At 37.7% G+C, this 22,613-nt stretch overlaps 2 protein-coding genes across 7 annotated transcripts in view; both read right to left on the bottom strand.

Annotated features, from left to right (window-relative positions):
* Positions 1 to 22,613, bottom strand: part of Cdc14 (cell division cycle protein 14) — a 1,408,510-nt gene that overhangs the window by 292,618 nt on the left and 1,093,279 nt on the right. The window lies entirely within an intron of this gene.
* LOC145688419 (uncharacterized) lies at positions 14,154 to 16,322 on the bottom strand. Its single transcript, XM_081762633.1, has 2 exons — positions 14,387 to 16,322; positions 14,154 to 14,245 (listed from the first exon to the last, which is right to left on the bottom strand). Exon 1 carries the CDS (start codon positions 16,320 to 16,322, stop codon positions 14,544 to 14,546), a length of 1,779 nt encoding a protein of 592 aa, XP_081618759.1. The 3' UTR covers positions 14,154 to 14,245; positions 14,387 to 14,543.

Here is a 22,613-nt window from a genome sequence, read left to right as displayed (position 1 = left end):
TGTCCAAATATTTTTACAGCAGCGTTGCTTTTACTTCTCCATAAAGTTATCTCAATAGCCTCAAGACGGACGCTTGGGTTTTGTTCAAAGTACATCTCAAGTCGTTTCTGGGATTCTTTCAAAAATATCTGAATTTCCTGGAGAAACCCAAAGAACGATATACAAACATCCAAACTCTGGACGGTGTCAGCTATCACCAAGTTCAACACGTGAATAGCACCATATGTGAATGTGTTTCGGATTGATCTCTTTCAGCTTTGCTGTCACACCTTTATGTAGTCCGCTCATATTTGACGCTCCATCAAAAGCGTCTGCCACACATTTTTCGATAGGTATTTTTACTTCAGCCAAAGACTGTTAGAGGGTCTGAAATCTAAGTATAAGCTGTTGTTCCTGTTGCTGAAATCAAATGTTTGAGGGCAATAACTCTTTCCTGAACAAATCCATTGTACACATACCGAAGCACTATGGAGCACTGGTCATATGAGGAGACATCTAGGTCGTGTCCATCATGACAGAAAAAAAAAATCCAGCTTGGTTAACTTCTTTGGCAATTGCTGTTTTGATTTCAAGTGCAATTAAGTTAACAATGTTCATCACAGTTGTTTTACTTAAGAAAGTAGCAGTGCTTCCCCTTCCGAATTTCCTGTTACCACTTTCCTGCCTCTTCAACAGTAGTTCTTCGCTTTTTTCAGAGACTTTCTTTATGTGAGGATAAAGATTATCATTGTGCTGAGCTAATAATAACAGTATTGTTAGGAAATTTCCATGATTTAGTGTAGGATCATTCAAATTGTAAGCAGCTTCAGTTTTGTTCCTTAATGCCAATCCTTGTTTCCCAATCAGTTTTATGGCTTCCATTATATCCATGACAACTGATCTCCTCTCCAGTACTTCTGATTGTCTTTTACTCAATTGTGTTTGAAACAACAAGCATTCGACGGTCTTTTTTCTTTTCAATCTTAAAAACGAGTTTCCACAGTCACTATGAGATTTTGAATTCTCGTGTTCAATAATTCTTTGTGTTAAACGTCTCCATTCATTAAAACCTATACAAAATACTGATTTTCCGTTACTGAAAGCTAGACAAACACTGATTTCCATGGTTGTACGACAACCATTGGCGACCGATATTTTCTCCTTCAATAAAAAAAAAAATGTTTATTGAAAATGGAAAGTCTTTTTGAAGTAACTCGTCATCTGATGGGAGCACTGGATGATGACAAAAAAAGAAGCTTAAGTCACTTTTAATTGGAGGTCTGAAGAAGTCAAAGTCACCAATATTAGACCTCCCTAAAGAATCTTGATTATTACTTTCTGCACTCATTTCATCAGATCGAGATTCCTCAGACACAGGTTGTACCATGTCCACAACGTTATCTAACGAATCTTCATCCTGAATTTCGGTCAACATTTTTTTAGAACCATAGTCCGATAGTTCAGGAACCGCCTCCACGTGCGAGCAGGATTTAGAAACAGAAACTTCCTTTTTCCCATCGTCACCGTTTTCTAAATCAGCATCAGGTTGAAATTCGCGTTCCTCGAATGTATGAGATTGAAGTTCCTTCTCCAACGTATTTTCAGATTTTGCCAAAAATGCAGTAATTTTAGTGCATGATAGGGCACATTCTTCACGCTTTTTAGTTTCTTTCATCAAACAAGCCTGATTTTCTTTTCTTTGCTCCTAAGTTTTCTGAATTTCCTTTTTGGCTTTTATCTTCCATTTTTTAACTAGAAAAGGAGAGAAGATTGATTGTCATCATGCGATAATTTTGACATTTTTCGAAAATTTTTATTGTAATAATTTTTGAACTGTTCCAGATTTTGAAATTTTGGGACGTGGAAAATGTTTTGATTTTAAAAACAACTTACAATAAATTTATAAGCTTTAAGTTATGTGATTTTACTCAAATACTCGTGTAAACCAATAAAACGAACATTATAACCAAAAAAAAAAAAAATCTGAAACATTTGGATAAAACAACCAATTTGATAAATGTTTCAAATGGAAAATGTATTCCTAGCTTCTTTCATGGCTAAAGCAGTTCAGAAGTATCACAATAGAAATCCACTGCCAATAAATTACTGAATAAAATTTCAAATAACTCAAAATAATATTAAGTTCGACAATTAATAATGCAAACAAATTTACTTTGTTATTTTTTATATTTATGTGGGCCCGTTTAATTACTTTATCTACGGTGCATTTATTGTGTGAAACTTATTTTATGACATTATAATAATTAATGTATTATAAATAGATGTGCTTAACGCTAGCATTAGCAAGGGTGTGGGTTGAGGGAGAAGCTCCGATCCCCACAAATTTTTATTTTATTTTATTTTTTTAAACTTTCCTAACAACTGACAAAAAATCTGAAAATTTTGGTATTATCAGGCTTCAACTCATTGATGATACATCATACTTGGTTTATTTTTAATGTTTATCTTTTAATAATTATAAATTAATGCTAAAAATGTGCCTTTTTAGTAGTGAAAGACTATATACAGAAATATGTAAATGTTGGGGAGCTGAGCCCCATTTCCATCTTACCACAACTGAAATGTCGCAAGAAGGTGCCTTCGTGCATATAGTATACTATACTAAACTGCTTTTGACCTGTTTAGTTATTTTTTTAATAAAAAAGATAATAAAACAAATAAGTTATAGACACTGGCATTGATAAAAAAAAAATCGTCTACAACTATATAAATACATATAGCTGGTGACACTTTGATGGAGAACACTAATGGAATAGAACAAAACTTTGTGATGTCTTAGACCTTCGAAGTAACTATAGAACAATATAAAATAGTTAAATAAAACACAATATGAAATAACTGTTAGAACACTGCGTCTAATAATGTACACAATTTCTACTGGATACCAAGAGCAGTAACGTTTAAGTCGTATCGTAGCCTGAAAAGTTTGCTTAGAAAAATCAAGAAAAAATGAATTGATTACTCGGAACATGTGTAGTCTACCTTTTAGTAATACTTGTTGTTAAGTAAAATAGGTGTAAATAATAACTTAAGTGTACCATTCCGCCAAATAATCACTTGCGCCGCTACATATAGTTCCCAAGTTCCATGAAACACCACTTAAAACCAACAATTACAATACATTTCTCCACTGAAATTATTTCATTTCCTAATTTCACTTCTTCTTCTTCTCCACAAACCTATTATTTCTCCGGTCAAGGGTCAATTTTCTAAAGTTGATGAGCTCGTTCAGCACTTCACCCCTCTTAAGTTTCTTCATAAGTCACAACATATAATTTTCAAATCATCCTTTGATTCGTGACCGCCCTTCAAGCCATTTGATGTGCATGTTAATCACAAACAGTATACAGTTTTTGCAGCATTGTCACTTGTCCAAAGTCACAGTACAGATTTTGCAAGTATTATATTCTATATACATTATGTATTTGGGCATCATATAATTTTGTATATGTATACTTTTTCAATGTGCATATATACGTAAAATAAATTATCTACTATATTATAAATGCCATTGTATGTTTGTATGAATGTATGAGTATGTTCCACATCTCTTCCTAGACGGTTCAACCGATTTTGAGCAAACTTGGCATAAATATTCTTTGATACCAGGTAATCAACACTGTCGGGGTTAGCAACCCTCAACTCTCCCCTTTGCAAAGGGGGAGGGAACTTGAACCCAATGCTATTTAAATGGGGGTTATAACAGTAGAAATGGTTTTAATGGTATAACGTAAGAACGAGAAAAATAATTTTAACAAAATTTTGGAAACATATAGGTTATAGCGTGACATAAAATAGCCTTGGTATATAACGCCACTAGCGCCCCTAACGGTGGGAGTGGGAGGGAGAGACATGTAAAAATGATCCAAAATGACCGAGATTAGAGTCAAATCAATATATTTCGAAGTCAATGAGCTCATTAATGGTACCACCAAAGCCTAAAACAGAAAGGGCAAGGCCGTAGGCCGAGTAAAGACGGGATTTGGGGGCGGAGCAGTGAGGATGGGAGGGTTGATATATAAAAATCATCCAAAATGACCGATATTAAAGTCAAATCTATAAATTTCAGGGTCCCTAAGATCATTATAATGACATTCCCAAAACCAGAAACAGAAAAAGCGAGGCCACAGGCCGAGCAAATATTGAGATTTGGGGCGGAGCGTGGGGTTGGTAAGGGTGATATGTAAAAATCGTCCAAAATGACCGATATTAGAGTCAAATCTATATATTTAGGGTTAAATCTAATACCATTAATAGCATTCCCACGCCGAAAACAGAAAGATCGAGGCCGCAGGCCGAGCAAATACCGGGGTCTGGGGCGGAGCCCTAGCTGGCCAAAGGCTAGTGAATTTATAAAATAATTATGTCGTTTTTTTTTTTTAAGTGTTCAGAGAGGAAACTGTGCGCCTTCCCGAGGCTAAGACGGGTCTTAGCCCCTCCCGAGGAGGACGCAAAGGCACTGATGTGAAGAGGGCGCAGCGGCCATCGGGCCGGTACTTGATTATGCCCAGTCCACCCCTGTTTATGATAGCTGATATCTATACATTTTTCATTCAGGGGACTTTTGAGGTATTTTTCGTTCAACAATGATATGTGTGGATTTTGTTTTGATTTACTGCCTCGCATTCCGTCATATAGCTCTGTTATTTTCTTGTTACGAACCGTTCCAGGAACACTTAATCGACCCTGGGGTCTGGGTGATTTATTTGATCATTGTTTTTTGTTATTTTTATTGTAGCATCGAATTATAAAGAATACAGGAACATGTAACATGATTTGGAATCTGCCGTGCTAATTGAACATTACTACAAATTGCGATGGTTTCGGCTTCCGTGGTCTAATGGTAGGGAACAAATTCTAATTAGTAGGTCAAGGACTTGACTTTCTCATATGTTCTTTAGGCAATTACAGCTCAAGACGTATGGATGATGATGGATGAATTGGTGGACAGTGGACGAAAACGGGCTAATCCGAAAACTCCCACGCTCACGGCGTTTGTCCACCACAAAGCTCACATAACACGAGGAGGGATCGATCCGACGACCTCTAGCACCAGATGTGAGTGCTTTACCTACTGAGCCACCGTTGCCCCTAGTCAAGCATCTGTTCGCATTCTACGCAGACTGACCATAATAACTAGTATTTCTTTGATTTTTTCTGTACTTAGATTGTAAAGTATGTACCACCAGACATGTCAACTCTGACGTGAAGTCGTAGCAGTTGTAGTAGCAGAAGTAGTAGTAATAGTATGAATAATAATAATAATGATAATAATAATAATAGCAGTAGCAGTAGTAGTAATAATAAGAGTAGTAGAAGTACAGTACTTTACAGTCTTGAATAAAGAGTTAATTTTCCAAACACAGGCTGCGAACATTAGTTTCCGATCCGTCTTTCACAAGTGTTCGGGCCGGCCCGATCCGGCCCGGAATGTGCCCGGCCCGGTTACAGCCCGGCTCGAGATTCGGGCCGGGCCGGGCCGGGTCGAGCCGGGCACAGAATTCAGATCCATCCGGGCCGGGCGGGGCCGTCTTCGGGCCTGGGTTTGCAGGGCTCTGCTGCTCAGTACTTATATTTTGTCTCATATAGCTACGGCGCTGAAGGGTGAAGAAAAATACGAACCCGTTTGATGCAGTTCCAGTGATAAATTTTTAAGCATAAACATTCAGAGAACTTAAGCTTCGAAAACAAGCATATTTCTGTAAGAAGTTGGATCAAGGCTTTCAACCGCTAGTTCGAGGATCACTGCCGGTAACAGACTTTTTTTTTATTAGTGCCATTAGGAAAAATGAAATGAAGTCTTTCATTTTTACGTCCCATGGTTATGCCTGTCAGGCAACTATCCCTTCTTTAATGTACTGCGCTGTCACATACCCGTCACGGCGATGTAAAGGCACTTTTGGCGACGAGGATACCATCGCGAGATCTCAAACAGAGACGAAATGGTGGACACGTCATTTTCGCTATGTGTAGTTGCATAAGGGTCTTCACCACAGCGAAAATTAAACTACCGCTAATTTTATAGTTTTTCTATAATATGTTCAAAATAAATACAAATATTGGGAAAGCAAAAACATAGTGCGCTAGATATTATGATTCTGCATGTGATACCGTCATCACGACTCACTTATCTGTTTTCCATTTGGAACTGTCGAAAGATTTAGAATTTTTTGCGGGTTTTGTAAATAGCGGCACACCCAAAGAAGATAGGTGAGTTGTGATAACGGTATCATATGCAGAATACTATCTAGTGCACTATGTTTTTGTTTTTTTTAAAATAATGTTATTTGTTTTGAAGATATTATAAAAACTTTAAAATTAGCGGTAGTTTAATTTCGCTGTGGTGAAGATCCATATCCACCAGGTACTGATGGTGACCAACAATGCAGTGGTATTAATTATTCCTGCCAGGGATACTATGTTATTTTCATGATATAAGCCGTGGATAAGCTTTTATGTGAGGGTGATTTCCCCTGCATCCCCTCGTTTATTCGAACACTGCTGACAGCAAAACATTGACTCTTTTTGAGAACATTGCATGGTCACAAACAGAGGGCCATAGCCAAACAGAAGGCCATACGGCTAAACCACACTACATACGTACTTCATTGATTTGCCTCGAGAGGATCCCCAAGTTGCCAGTCCAGGACATTCCGATGCACAAGGAGTTAGCACTGAAGAAACACTGATTGCACAACCAACAAACAATACATCACCATTGAGCAGACCGAGTTGTTCTTCCACCAGTTGTTCTTGTCTCATTGAACCAGTTGTTCTTCCACAACGACTCACTGGGCCTATCTATTTGAACTTCTTGTGTCAGATACTTCCTACACTTCTGGAGGATGTACCGTTGGTCTTACGACAACGTATGTGGTATATGCACGATGGTGTCCCGGCGCATTTCTGTCGCCCCGTGCGTGATTATTTGAACAACGTTTTCTGGGCAAGTGAAAGAGCTGTGGCGGTCCTATGTCATGGCCTTCCCGGTCGCCGGATTTAAACCCTCTGGATTTCTATTTATGGGGGCATTTCAGAACTGTTGTTTATGCTACTCCGGTAACTGATATCCAAACGTTGGAACAACGCGTTCGAGCCGCTTGTGACGCTTTGCGGGAAGAACCAGACACGTTTCGACGTGTGCGACGACGTCTGAATGCCTGTATTCAGAGTAGTGCTCTCAACGGGTCGGGTCGGGTCGGGTTGAAGACCGACCCGACCCGATCCGTGACCCGAATTGACTGACCCGACCCGATGACCCGACCCGACCCGACTGACCCGAACCGTGATCCGATCTGATTGACCTGAACCGATAACCCGACCCGAGCTGACCCGCTTGACCCGACCCGACAACCCGACCCGAGCTGACCCGATTGACCTGACCCGACCCGACAACCCGACCCGAGTAGCCTGACCCGACAACCCGACCCGAACTGACCCGATCCGAGTCGGGTCGGGTCGGGTCAACCCGACCCGTTTGAGAGCACTATGGTCACGACACTGGGTGAACGCCAAAATGCACTCACATTGGAAAAAAATGAAATGAAATATTTGAGTTTTACGTCCCACGGTTATGCCGGTTAGGCTAAAGGAGACGGTGATAATGAGAAATGAGTGAAAATGGTGGAATGAAGAAAGTGGGAGGAAACGGGAGAACCCCGAGAAAACCCACGAGCACGGTGTTTGTCCACCACAAAGTCCACACGGCGCGAGCTGGGATCGAACCAGGGATCCCAAGCACCGGAGGTGAACGCTCTACCACTGAGCCACCGCGCCCCCGCACTCACATTGGGAAACTAGTTTTAAAAGCATAATTTTAGAAAATAAAGCATAAAGCATAATTTAAAATATATAGCTCAATTCTTGGAAAATTCTCTTTAACTGAAAGTTTAACATACTGTGTTAATATTTTTTAAAGCCAATATTTACAATGCACAATCATTGAGAACATAACAATGCAACAATGAAAAGCTTGTTTTCATTTCTGTAAACTTTTCGGTGTAATCCTTTGATGTGGAGAAAAGAAAGTAAAAGAAGATTTTTTTCCGCCAACAATGAATAGTATGCAAGAACTCCATACTATATTGTTACAGTGACGACGCCAGCTTTATGCTCTTAGGGGGGAAAAGGAGGGGCAGATACATTTTCTGGGGGCGGCTATTTGCCATACCAAAAATGACATATTTATTACGTTTGACTTATTTTACATTATATTGTGTATTTCGTTGCTGTTTTTATGTTAGATCTATATGATTATAAATTAAACTTATTTCAAATAAAATTTGTAACTAACAAATAAGTAACGTCTGCACATGAAATATTTTTCAATGAAACTTTTGAAGCCTAAACATAAATTGAATTACTTTCGCGTATGCTACAAGTAACACATTCGTCTATATGCTACGTATCTCTCGCTCTCTCCCTCTCTCTCTCTCTCTCTCTCTCTCAATATATATATATATATATATATATATATATATATATATATATATATATATATATATATATATATATACGAGTATATATATATATATGTAGAGAGAGAGAGAGAGAGACAGAGAGAGAATTTACTAGGAGCTGCTGAAAATGTCGTAGTCCAATCCAGAAGGAGTGTAGGTATACTAGGTAGAAAAATGAAACCGTAGTTTAGAAAAACATATATCTGTATGTACAAATATAAATTTTCATATTAATAACGAAATTCTTATTGTTTCTCAGGCCTCTGAAGTGATTATGTGTGCCCAAACAGATAATTTCACGAACATCCAGATCCTTACTGTTATAACATTTTTGTTCCACCAAGGAAAGTCACCGAAGTAAATTAATTAGGAAACCAGTGAAACACCACGGGACTCTCCTCCGTTATATATAGTGGTGAAGAAGTAAGTGGCTTAGTATAAACGTAGCAATTTCTCAACAAATTATGCTTTACATCCAGGATGATTAAAAGCAATGACTCTTCCTGGAATCACGGATGCAATTTGTGACATTATTCTTGAAAATTGATGCATTTCAGCCAGTGGTGGATATAGCCCGGGGCCGGAGGGCCTAGGCCACCCCAGTTTTTGTGTGACAAAAGTAATTTAAGCTATTTATATTTCTTATAGTCTGAGGTCTGCACCCCGCTTTCTCAGTCTTTACCTTCTCAGCAAAACTTGTGTCAGGGATTCTGGGCATTTCTTTGGAACTCGTCGGCAGCATAATTCAGAATGGCTTGGGTATGTGCAAGTTCTCTGCATAATGGGTTCCCAAAATATATGTCAGGGAGAATAAAAGGGTAACGGCATTAAGAGAAGTATTCTTCCAATTTGACCGTAATGCTGATCAATTTCGCTGACAAATAGTAACCATAGATGAAATATGATTGTATTACTATGATCCTGAATCGGAACAACAGTCAATGGAGTAGTAGCACTCATTTCTCCATCGCCCCAAGAAGTTCAAGACACAGAAGTAGGTTGAGAAAATGTTTGGAACATTCTTCTGGTATAAGTATGGAGTGGTAGACTACCTCCTCAATGGGCAGATATTTAATCCAGAATCTCTAAATTACTTACAAAACTGAAAGAAAAATTCAAAGTTCAACGCTGCGGAAAATGAAAAGAAAGGAATTCTGTTCCTTCAGGAGAATACACCTGTCCATCAAGCCCCTGCGAACATAACTGACATTGTATAATCTAGGATTTCAATGTCTAAATCATCATTCTTATTCCGCAGATTTAGCTCCGTCTAACTATTACGTGTACTTATTTCCCAAACTTAAATAACACTTGAAAGACGCCATTTTAGATCTGATAGGGGTAGTGCTACGAACACTGGTGCGAGGAAATCTAGATTTTTTAAACTTTTCTGCAAAAGCTGGAGCACTGTACAAGGTAGTATATTGACTCTCGGGGGAAGAGAAGAAGAAGTAAAACTTCACCAATCCACGTGCACTCCTTCTGGGTTGGGCTACGAATTTTTCAGCAGTTCCTAGTCAATATGGTAGACGTCACGTCAGTACTTTGAAACAAAATAAGTAAAGGAGCACTAGTATAAACCAATTACTAACTAAAGATCAGCACTCTGACAACACATTTTATTGGGAATCAATTTCATTCCATAATTTTATTATTATCATTTGCAGGAAGAGAAAACAGAACTCTTTTTATCTCCTTCAAAAAATTAAGCCCTGGTAGTTGCAAACTAAGCTGTTATAAGCACATTCTCTGAATATTGGAAGCCGAGAATAATGTTTCAGAAAAAAGAAGTTTTAAATAAAACAAAATATGAAACTGAAAACTTCAAACCTGGACAAATACAAACAAGTTACGTAACTGGTTTTACCTTTCTTTTGTTTCCAATCGAAGTTGATCCAATCAGAAGAAAACAAGTCGACCAAATCTACTATTGTTCGCTAGGCACAATTATTAAAAATCACAAGAAAGAAGTATAACTAAAATTTACCTCAAAAGGGGCTAAATTAGAAAACAGAAATATGCGTGCATACCCAGACGCTCAAAGAAGAAAGCTTGAGGATTAATCTGCCACATAGTAAATTCATGGAAAGTAGACTACAATTTGTCAATGAAATTGGTTATGATACTGATATATAATACTACATGAAGAATGTTTAAAGATTGTACGAGTCTGGGGGGGGGGAGTCTAGGTGGCAGTCAGGGGGGCAGAAGTAGCTACCAGGGGGGCGCTTGCCCCCCTTGCCCCCCTCTGGCGTCATCACTGTATTGTTATGTTTACTTTTTGAACTTAAGCACTTTCTGTACTTTTTGGTGGCATCTTTTACTTTTCCTTTCTGTATATATGTACCTGTAAGGCGCACACAAATGATAGAAAAAATTTATTCGAGCAAAGCACATCTCTTTACAATGAATTAAGTAGAAAGTTCATTAAATATGAGAGAAACTAGTTGCAAAAAAATATCAATAAATAGATCAAGATATTTAGAATATCTGATGTATAATAAATATACATTATACACGATTACCGGTAATGTAAAATAATCATTGAAATTAACAATAAAGCATAATTTAAAAAAAAGCATAATTAAACAAGAAATAAAGCATAATGTGGGTTGCTCTAACAATTAAGTTGTATGAAGACGAGAAGAAAACCAAAGCTGATTCCTTAACGAATTTCGTTGATCTTCTTTGTGTCTACAAAAACGCATTTCTAGAAACCTACAAGCTAGGTATCATCTCTGTGATTATATCAGTTTCTAGTGCTACATGTGAAAGGCCATTCTCTTCTTTGAAAAGACTAAAGACTTGTATACGCAAGTCAATGACTCATGATAGGTTGAAAACCTTAGTGTTACTTTATATTGAGAAGAAAATTGCTAAATCGTTAGATCTTTAGCAAGTTGTGGATATGTTTGCTGCTGCCCACACGAATAGAAAGATCCTCTTCAAGTAGAGGCATGAACCTGTAAGTTATTTTCTTTATCTGTAAAAGTGTATTTGCTTCTACTTAAGTCAACCAGCTACACAATTTTAAACGCCATGATTAAATAACTATTTACTTATATTAGAAATCAATTGCATTAATGAATCCTAGTTGTTTGAGGTACTAAATTCTTATATTTTCACTGTTTTCCAAAGAGTAAAATCATGAACAATAAAGATGGAAACATTCACCTTGAATACACACACACACACACACACATATATATATATATATATATATATATATATATATATATATATATATATATATATATATATATACAGTATATATATATTGGAGATGTCCCCCTCAAAATCCTCTTGGGCCCTTCATTGCCCCCCCCCTGAAAAAAACTAGCTACGCTACTGGACACCATGCACCAGAGATGAATTCTCTACCACTGAGCCACCGCGGCCCTGCTTGGGCTTGGTCGTCCATATCCAATCTCTCTTTTGGCGTTGCTTAAACAACTTCTAGTTTTGTTCTAAATCCAGACTCCATATTGGCGTAGATATTAATATTACAGTCGATTGGTAAAATCAATCTTCCATATTTAAAAATTAAAGTACACACAAGTAGAAAAATAAGCATTTATCATAAAAACACTCGCTGCAAGTGTTCAAAATAGATTTATGTTTTCTATAAAATCAATTGAAAATTGCTATTTTTAATTAGACAGCTAGTGAAAAACAGCAGCTTTCGACTCCAGCCGAGTTTAAACTCAACCTAAACTCAGTTGACCAAAGTGAACTGACCCGACTGACCCGACCCGATAACCCGACTGACCCGACCCGATAACCCGACCCGAGCTGACCCGATTGACCCGACCCGATAACCCGACCCGAGCTGACCCGGTTGACCCGACCCGACAACCCGACCCGAATAACCTGACCCGACAACCCGACCCGAGTTGACCCGATTGACCCAACCCGACCCGAGTTGACCCGACTGACCCGACCCGATTTGCCTGACCCGACAACCCGACCCGAGCTGACCCGACCCGATATGCTAGACCCGACAACCCGACCCGAGCTGACCCGAGTGACCCGACCCGAGTTGACCTGACCCGACCCGACCCGTTTGAGAGCACTAATTCAGAGTGGTGGACGTCATTTTAGCATCTTCTTTAGTGTTGCCACAGGTAAGACTGTTGTAAGACTTCTGAAACATTCAGTGTCATTCTTTGCGATACTTATTCATCACGGACACCACTACGAGCTGTAGTGTATCATCCTGGTGTTCTTCCGACTTCGCCACGAAGGCGATGAAGTAAACGTCGCTTGTATAGAGATAAATCGTTGAGATCTTTTTGTTTAGTCAATCAGAGTGCTCTTTTAATCGTGTATATGAGACGATAACTGTTTGGGATAAGATAAAATGCGTTCACCATGTAATTTTATAAGAAAATGACGCGTGTCTATTTGCTTTATTTCATAGTTCTCCCATACTCACTTTCTAATGATAGACGACAGTTACCATCTAAATTCATACAATTATTGCACATATTTCAAGATTTTTCACTTATGATGTTGAGGCAGAGGTTATTCTTGACCCTAGGGGGTCACTTTAGGAACAATTCGCCAGGAAAACATAATACATATTAACGACAGCATACACATGGCTGGCGATAGTTCGTGTTGGCATTAAACGAAGAGAAGAGAAAGAAGAAAAGAGGAAAAGAACCGACTTCGGAAGACCTCGGACGACCATACTTTTTTTTAAAAAAAATTTACATCCGTTTACTCGAGATTTCTTCATAGTTTGTTACCAAAATACATATTAAAATATCCTAATTTTCTTGTCCTAACAAACCAATATGGGTACGTTGTCAGTAAAATAGTTTAGATTGATCGAGCCTATTGTGGGTAATAGGGATGGCCGGATCCGGATCTGGTCGGATCCGAAGATCCGGATCTGATTGGGTCCGGATCCTTTGGATCCGGATCTTGGATCTGGATCCGGATCTCGGATCTGGATCTCGAATCTGGGTCCGGATCTCGGATTTCGGATCTGGATCCGGATCTCGGATTTCGGATCTGGATCCGGTTTTCGGATCTGGATCCGGAGCTCGGATCTGGGTTCGAAATTCGAATCTGCATCCGAAATCCGTATCTCAGATCTTGATTCTTATCCAAACCCACATCCCACCCAAATTGTGATAAACTTGAATATAAAAAATTCATCGAAAGTAATTTCACGAAGTCCTGACAGTGAAGAAGAAAACAGAAAATTAAGACGGCTATAGATCCAATGCTTGCCACACTAGAAAATAATCTGATTTGACCCGGATGAGAATTCGAATGTCGAATCTAGGTCCACCGGTTGGAGGACCGAGATGAAATACACACATATTTATATTTGAAACCGGAATACAAAACTCGAATATTTAAAATTCCTCAATACACCTATTTCATTGACAGTTAAGAAAGCAAACAGTTAAGACAAATGTTGATTAGTTTTTACGTATATTTGTACGAAACAGAATTTTGTTTTCGTACAAAAATTTTTTTCTGAAAACATTTTTTTTCGTACACAATTTTTTTTTATTTCGTACATGAAAAAAAAAAAGTTCTGAAACAAAAATTTAGTTTGATTTTTTTTTTTGCGTAAAACATTGATTTATTTTACCGGTAAACTGATTCAGAAAAAAGAAATTGAAATCGCAGTACAGGAAAAGAATTTGATTTTAGAATGTGAAATAAAACACAGAATCATGTTTCTGTACATTTATTTTTAGCAAGTGACATAGAATACAGAATTTCTTTTTCTTCAAAGGAAGACGTGTCCGTGACGGGTACAAATTCTGTAAAGAGAAAATAAAACATATGAATATACATGATAATATTTATTTTGTTTCCTGTGAAAGAAGAAAAACAGATTATTAACATCGAACTAACTGATCAAGAGAGAGTGAGGTGAGAAAAGAAACGCAAATGTGACGTACCTGAATTCCTTTTTTTTTCTCCACTGGTTTCTGCAAGGTGATGTCATCTGAGTTTTGTTTCCGCTGTGGCCTCGTTGAAGCATGCCCCGTGTTGCGGTTGATTCTTTGCCCCGTCTTTGGGAAGTGATGTTGGTGGAATTAGGGAAAAATATGGCTGTTATTCTGTTCTGGCTTTTTTATACCCATAGGGCAATGTCTCGTATGTGTCTGGTATTAATCGGCGTTTTTTATAGTTGAAACTGTACTTCTTTTCTTCAGGTTTTGTGACAAGATGATGATCGTGGGTTCTGTAAATTTTGTGCGGCGTGCTAATGGAGATTTTTTCACTGGATTGATTTATGATCATTTGCTCCAGACTATTGAAATTTAACTTTTGACTTGCAGTATAATTGAGTGTGAATCCACGAATTTTGCATACATAACTGGTTGATTTCGTGTCGGGGTCATAGATTTCCAAGGCGTACTGTTTTGGGCCACCAGACACGAATTTTTTAATGTATGCTTTTGGTCCAATTGATTCAAGTTCATTTGACATTGAACCAAGAAATACTTCTGGTTCTATTGTGGGCTGTGATGGTCGCTGCGTGAATATTACGGAATCTGTATCGAAATATAGTACTCTTTCTTGCAGCAATTCTAAATATTTGTAGAGTTCCAGACGAGCTTGACACGTTGTAAATGCTCCAAGGACAACATTAGCATTGTGATTTTGTACTGGAACATCATCTTCATACTGCCAATAAAGGTATAACAACGAATCATTAACAGGTAAAATTTGGTTGACTTTTATGTCTGAAGCAGTTAATTTCTGATACAGTTCTTTGGGGTCGTTAATGATGGTCGTTTGGCTGAAATTGTCTCTTATAGCGAGTCGTCCCCAGAAGGCATTCAAACAGAGTTTTGCAAGACTACGACGTGCTGAATTTGTCATTATATTTGTTGCATCCAAAGTTATGCCTTCACGTTGTTGTACCATTTGAATATACTGCTGCTTTTCTTCTTCGGTGACGCAATTGGCAGGCCAACCAGAAGCTTCCAGCTTCGATTTCAAAAATGTGTTAATGTATTCGCTGAATAATCCGCCAGTCTTGGTTTCTGGATTATATACGGTGATGTCGTAATCCCAAATTTCGTAAATTTCAATGACTTGATACCCAAGTTCAATGGCTTTTTGAATTTCATAGGACACCCACGTTCCTGTTAGACTTCGTTCAGTGTCGGTATGTGTACATTCAGAATCTTGATTTAATGCTGTGGCACAGGCAGCACAAAGTGGAAACAACAACTTCTTATTTGAGCGAAATGGCAGCACTGGATGAAACACATTTCTGCTAGGCAAAATCTTCAACTTGACCAATCCGTTGACATCTTGAATGTCGGGCATTTCTGGATTTCCCTGTAGATATATTCGTGGATGTCCTATTGGATACCGTCCACATTTATTCACATAAGGATACAGGGAAACGATATCCAAGAATTTTATTTCTTCGCCTTCATTTTCATTTGCGACGTGGTACAATTTAATGGCATTAACACGGCCACCATAGAAACTGTCTCTTGGATTTAATGGTGTCTTATTAGTATAAGGATGTGTGCTTAAAGAAGAGGCCAATGCTGGATTGGATTTTAACACTTGACGAAATTCACATTCCCACATTTCATGTACTTTATATCCCATGGGTCGTAATAATTTGATTTTACGCTGTGTTCTCTCGTAGCGATAGTTCATCGTTTCTTCGGAGTTCTCATAAATGGGCTGATCACGGCCTGTAGGGACACATAGAGGACAGCCGTGATAAAAACAGCCGGCATGCTCATACACGTGTTCCTCTTTAGTGTCAGGATCTTTGTAGTAGCCGTCCAGATGAAAACCAGCAACATAAACTTCTTTTCCTCTCGCAGCATGCAGAATTTGATGACCCTGTTTTTCCTCCATGTAGGCAAGCCACTGCAAAGCAATCCGTGACTAATTGTTTCTGTGACGATATCCTCGTGGAGGGAGAATGCTAATAGTATTGGGTTTTAAGAAATTTCGTCGAAATACTAAATTGCACGCACTCGCCAAAGTGATAGTCTCCAGGAAAGGATTGACGTGAGTTTCTTGTTCAAAAGTAGTCATGAAAGATATACAAGCCATTCGAAGTACGTTGACGTCCTGGACACAATAGTTCATCAATTCTTCTTGGAAAATAAACGTATCGTTCTGGTGTTCGTTGTACCATGTCATGAATTTTTCTCGTTCATCCACTTTCATTTCATCTGCACCATAATAAAGGATGTCCGGTAATTTTCCCACATACGTTTGATTTGCAGCAGTATTAAAAAAGTGTGGAAAATATCCTTTGGTCGCTGGTAAATGAAATGTTTTGGATAATTTACTTAAAGCCATTGGCATGAAATTTAAGGAGTCAATAAACGATAAGTGATTCACTTTTATGCTTAAAATTTTTGCTCCGTTCAAGATCAAAGTAGGTTTCAATTCATGTTCTTCCACTAAGGATTTAAGAATAAAATGACCATCATATCCCTTAGAGTTATGTGCCAAAGATACAATAAGTTTGATGTTGGGTCGTGGTTGACGTAAATACGCAAGAAAGGCATTGATCGGATCATCTTGAAAAATATGTTCCCGCTGTCCACAAACTTCACACGGATGATGTATATCTTCATCTTGAACACAGTTGTAACATACTTGTTGGGCCACCAGTAAATTGGGCTTATGAATGAACGTGTCTTCATCAAAGAAAGTATCCTGTGTGGCTTCGATATCATAGAAGACAATCATAGCCTTCTTGGCATGTAACACTGATGGAACTCCAGGTTTTAATTGAGTCGTATCAGGCTTCATGTAGCATTGGTGGGTAGACGTAACGTGTTTATGGCACACATTACAAAAATAATCTGTACAATCATGTTTTCTTTCCCCTGTATGGACAAACGAATAAATGCGTAGACATTTGGCACACTGTTTCACCACCTTGCATATTGGTTGACCTTTATGGTATGGTACAGTTAGATGATTTGTATAGCATGTTTCACCATAAAATTCACGATTGCATTCTAGGCACTGCTTCTCCGTATTGGTCTTACTGCATGGCGGTTTTTGCAAACATTTCTCACACATGGCCGAACAGTTCTTAACGTGTCTATTAAGATGATCATATTTTTTGTGGCATGCTACACAATAATACATAGTAGAAAAAACGGCCGTTAATGACGTGATGATGTCATAATGAGAATTGATGCACATTAAATTGATTGGAATCTTGTCTTCGCCACCAGGCCCTTCATACAGAATATCTTCTCCGGAAAAGCTAGTGTATACGGTAAGTTTATAATTTGTCAAGTAACGTTGCAATTGTCGCAATTCTTCCACAGATCCCCCATGCTCTAAATTCACTGATGATCTGGACAAAAGTTCATGTACACCAGGGAGAACAACACACTTTCTTTGGTCCTGATATTGCCTGTACAGTTTCTTGTTCGTATCCTTATATTTCTTTAAACCAATAGCAATCACAATCGCATAAGCCAAACATTTCTTGTCCGTGTTTTTTACACGTAGAATGCCTTTCTTGCACTTTAATAATTCGTCGTTTGATAAAAGACCTCGACGCACCAATCCAAATCCACGGGGCACATCCACATGATGAAAATGTACAATGAAAGGTTCGTTCATGAGAAAACTATCGTTACTTTGAAGGATGCGATCAAAGGAAGCCCATAAAGTTTCCAGTGTCAGATTACTTGCACGCCGAAAAGATAAATAAAACGGTTTGTTCTTCTCATCATGAGATAAAATCGATAATCCAACCATCGATAATTCGTCGACATTTTCCAATAAGTAATCCAACATCTGTTGAAAAGAAGTCTGAACCCATTCAACAATATCTGTGTCACTAGTCGGAGCATTAATTTGAATTTCCAGCATTCGTCCTTCGAGATTAAAACGCCGATAATGTCTATTGATTTCTCGCAAGACAGTAAAGCCAGAAGTAGCCATATTCAAATAGTAAAAAGGTAAGGTAAGCAAAAAAAGGAATAGGCAAAGAAAACAAATATCTAAAACGAAAAAAAAAGCACGAATTAAAATTGAATTCAGAGATCACTAACACGTTTAATGTTATCAAAATGACTACACGATCAATCCTAAAAAGAATTATCATATCTCAAATAGTTCTACTACTGAAACGTTTTATTGTCGTCATACTGGAAATCAAACCTGGGACCAATATGTAACTGACCTAACTTTCTGTAGTGATAAAAAGAATGAATGAAATTGTTTTCCAACTCAGCTGAGAGAATCATTGTAGTAAGCATTTCCCCCTGACACTGAACTTTAAAACGTATAACGAACATGAAACGAAAACAAAATCTCTTGCACTTGCTTTTCTCGAGCTAAGGCAATAAAGACTCGAATTCGTTTCTCGGCGGGAGATCAGATCCCACATTAAACTGCAAGTCCACGTCTCACGTTGTAGGGAACAAATTCGTGCGTAGTTTCTTTGTTTACGTTAATGGTAACTTTCAGAAACTGAGCTAAGTGGTTAGCGTTACGCACCTCTGGCCCGGGTTCAACACCCAGTATGCGCTCAGATTCAATATTAAGCTGTATTCCTAGCCCCACTACTGAAGGGACGCTAAAATCAAAATCAACAAATGATATCATTTTCTCGTGCTTACTTCTAATGTGTGGGATGTGGCCCGGGTTCAACACCCAGTATGCGCTCAAATTCAACATTAAGCTGTATTCCTAGCCCCCACTACTGAAGGGACGCTAAACCAAAATCAATAAATTTCTTGTGCTTACTTCAAATGTGTGGGATTCCCGGTCAAGTAAGTGAGGGTTATTCTTCCATTTGCTAAATATTTCATGCTAAAAAAAACAGTGATAACAATGTTATCCACATTTCAAAAGCACTCCATTGATATTAAGAAAACGCGGTTGATACTTACCTCAAATTCAAGGAACGAAGTAAAGTCACGCTGTCACTAGAGGTACACCTTCGTTCATTCACGATCTTCGTGGAAGTAGGACTTGAAAATGAAAATGGATTTTTTATTTAGGCCAGAAACGTGTTCAACTATAAAGTGACATCACTATCAGCCAATCAAAAACAAGGAAATGAATCAATGACATCACGAAGAACAAATGAAAACACAGAATTCATCATGTATCATGAGCCGAAAGTGATGTAACAATCGATCGTAACGTCTTTTCTCCTTACTCATCAATCGTTACGACATCTAGTATCGCGATTCTGATCATGACATCATACCGTTGACTCGTTAGTTTATTACGACATTCAAATTAACACATCTAAAAATCTCATTCATTTTCCTTAAACTTGATTGAAAAATGTAACACTCATCGATATGTTATTAAACTGTCTTTGACATAAATGTAAAGTTGAGCTTTAAAAGTCCGTCTTTCTGACAGAAATAACCTTCTACAGTGAGACTTTACTACATCATAGGTCTTATGGTTAGATAGATGAGTTTATTTTCTTCCACAGGACATGGATGCCTTGAAACTTTTCTCTTGTTTTCAGATGACATAATTTTGGTAACTTTTGAGATGAAAATATCAAGGTCAAATTGAGAGGGTGAGCGCTACAGTGATCTAACCCACATTTTTAAAAATGGAGAAAAATCAAGTTAAACTTAAAAACATGCGTTTTTTTGTATACACGACTCCAAAAGTGCATTACCACCTGCAATTCTCCTTTTCCTGCATTGCAGGCAACCCAAAAAGCTCGCCGGTTGTGTTGGTTGCAAATTCGAAAGGCATTGGACTAAACCTCAATTTTGTCACAAATATATCAGTGCGGCAAACTGCAAATAAGAGAAAAAACAAATTGTTAAAAATGACGATTTTATTATTGTGGCGGAATTGGATGACATCAAAAGTTGTAAAATGACTTACTTAAGCAGTTGAAACAAGATGAATGATAAGAAACAGCTATAAGAAGAAAGCATTTTTCTCTTTCCCCCCAACCCACCCAAAAAAAGAAACTCATAAAAAGAAAAAGTTATGTAATATAAAAGGTTTCATATAAAAGACTAACAGCAAAAAACCAAAGAGCTAAACGAAACGAAAAAGAGACTGCTGCGCCACTGGTGTCCCCTTTTCTGTGCAAAATAAAGAGATGGGATCCTAGTTGTAAACTCCATTGTTATAATAATAATAATAATAATAATAATAATAATTATTATTATTATTATTATTATTATTAAAAATTCATTTCCTTTTCAAGATATCTCACTCTGCCTCAGCGCATGAATGCATATAGCGAACATGTGTGCACGTTTTGTTAATGAGCGATCCCAAAGACCAAAAGGGGTGGAAATCTCTAAAAGAGAGAAATAAAAAACTTTCTTATGATAAATTCTAGTTCAAACTTGGAAGCACTTGCTTTTGCACATGATTTTTTGTTTATTTTTTTCAGGGAACAGAAAAGTTCTGGCGCCTAAGAAATTATACCATATAATATTACAAATTTGCAAGTGGATGTATTTACATTGCAATTTGTAGTAATAAAGATATTATGATTAGAAAACAATATTGTAAAAAGTAAGTTTAATTTCTCCATCCATCTAGAATCTTAAGGTTCTCTTATACCTCGCCGCCCGCTCCCGAATATCGATGTCGAAAATTCAGAATGATATATTCATGTCCATATATTTGCGATATCGAATGTTGATATATGATAATATAGATATCGACGATAGCGATATATCGACATATCACAGGCGCAGGTCTGCGAAGTGATGCTTGAAATATACTGGAATCAACAATCAAATACTAAATGGGTTCTCCATTTCCGCATTCAATGTTGAGGGGTAAGGGTGTGAACCCGAATAGAAATTTTAAGAAAAAAATGTTAAGATAAAAGTAGGTTTTCCGTTTCCCCTTGAATACAAAACTATTAACAGAAAACTATTACTGTAATTTACCTTTTACAGCTGCTTCTGATTGTTATCACAAATCAGCGACAGTATACATACTTTATATAGTATACCAATAAACTCTATAACTTTTCACAACCAAGCAAGCCGGAAGATAAATTTCCTGTGATATTAAGGTGGAATGTTCTACAAAGCAGTCATAATTCATTGGCCATATTTCTATCAGTACTTTTGTACGGACTAAGAGCTACAAGGCTAATAGAACTAGAAATTAGAAATTTCATTCCTCTTTTCTCTCAGACTAAAAGACTTCTGCATTTTCCGGCGATTTTCATTTTCTTAATATAAGTACCCTATCTTGGGCTAATTCTGGCTACCGCGGTTTCGAGGTAATCAGTAAACGAAAAAGTAAAGTTTGTCTACTCTCAACCCTCTACAGTTTGTGAAAAGATATTTCACAGTTCATGTTGTTATTTCTTCGTTACAGAAACACTTCTAGTTGACTCTACTCATGGTAAATTACTGAACAAAAACACTTACAATTATTGAAAAACGAATAATTATTTTTAAACATAAAAAGTAAGTACAGTTCAGTAGAATGCAGTACTAGATAAAAGTGAATGAAAAGATTGTTTATTTGTTGAGATGTGAAAACTGAATGTGAATAATAAGTGTTTCCGTACTCTTCCAAATACGCGGATCTACGATGTACTTCTGGGGGCTCGGTGGTTTGTAATACTCCTACTTAGAGCTACTTTTAAGAGCTCCAAACTCTAGAATGGGTTTCATTTATATATAAAACTAGCAGCGTTCACCCCGCTTCGCTGGGGTCACCCCGGAACGCAATAAACCTTGTTAATTAGATAATTTTTACTTTTTCGCTTTCAAGTGATATGATAAAAACCATAGTAGATTGCAGTAAATGTTAACATTATATCGCCTGTCATTTATGTTAACCCGCCGAGTGACACGGTCATGCGGGTTGCATATAAATACGTTTATTTTTACCTATGATGAACTAACAAAGGATTTGTACGTTATGGACACTTGAATGGTCAATTATCTCAAGACACTGGTAATTAAAAATTAAAGTGATATGATAAAAACCATCTAGGGTCCAAATCCTAATAACCCCCCAAAAATGAAAGAAATTGGTTCAGCCGTATTAGCGTGATGAGGGAACAAAGGATTTGTGCGTTCTCTTTTATATATAAGATAAGAAAAATTCCTTTTCTGGGGGGCAATCGCTCTGACCGCCCCTGGATCCGCCCCTGTTCTTGTGTAGACTTGAAGACATTTAGTTCGTATCTGCTCCTGA

This window comes from Thermobia domestica, chromosome 6 (assembly GCF_964235325.1).
Source record: "Thermobia domestica chromosome 6, izTheDome1.hap1.1, whole genome shotgun sequence".
Taxonomy (NCBI): Eukaryota; Metazoa; Arthropoda; class Insecta; order Zygentoma; family Lepismatidae; genus Thermobia; species Thermobia domestica.
This window is presented reverse-complemented; position numbering and strand designations above follow the sequence as displayed.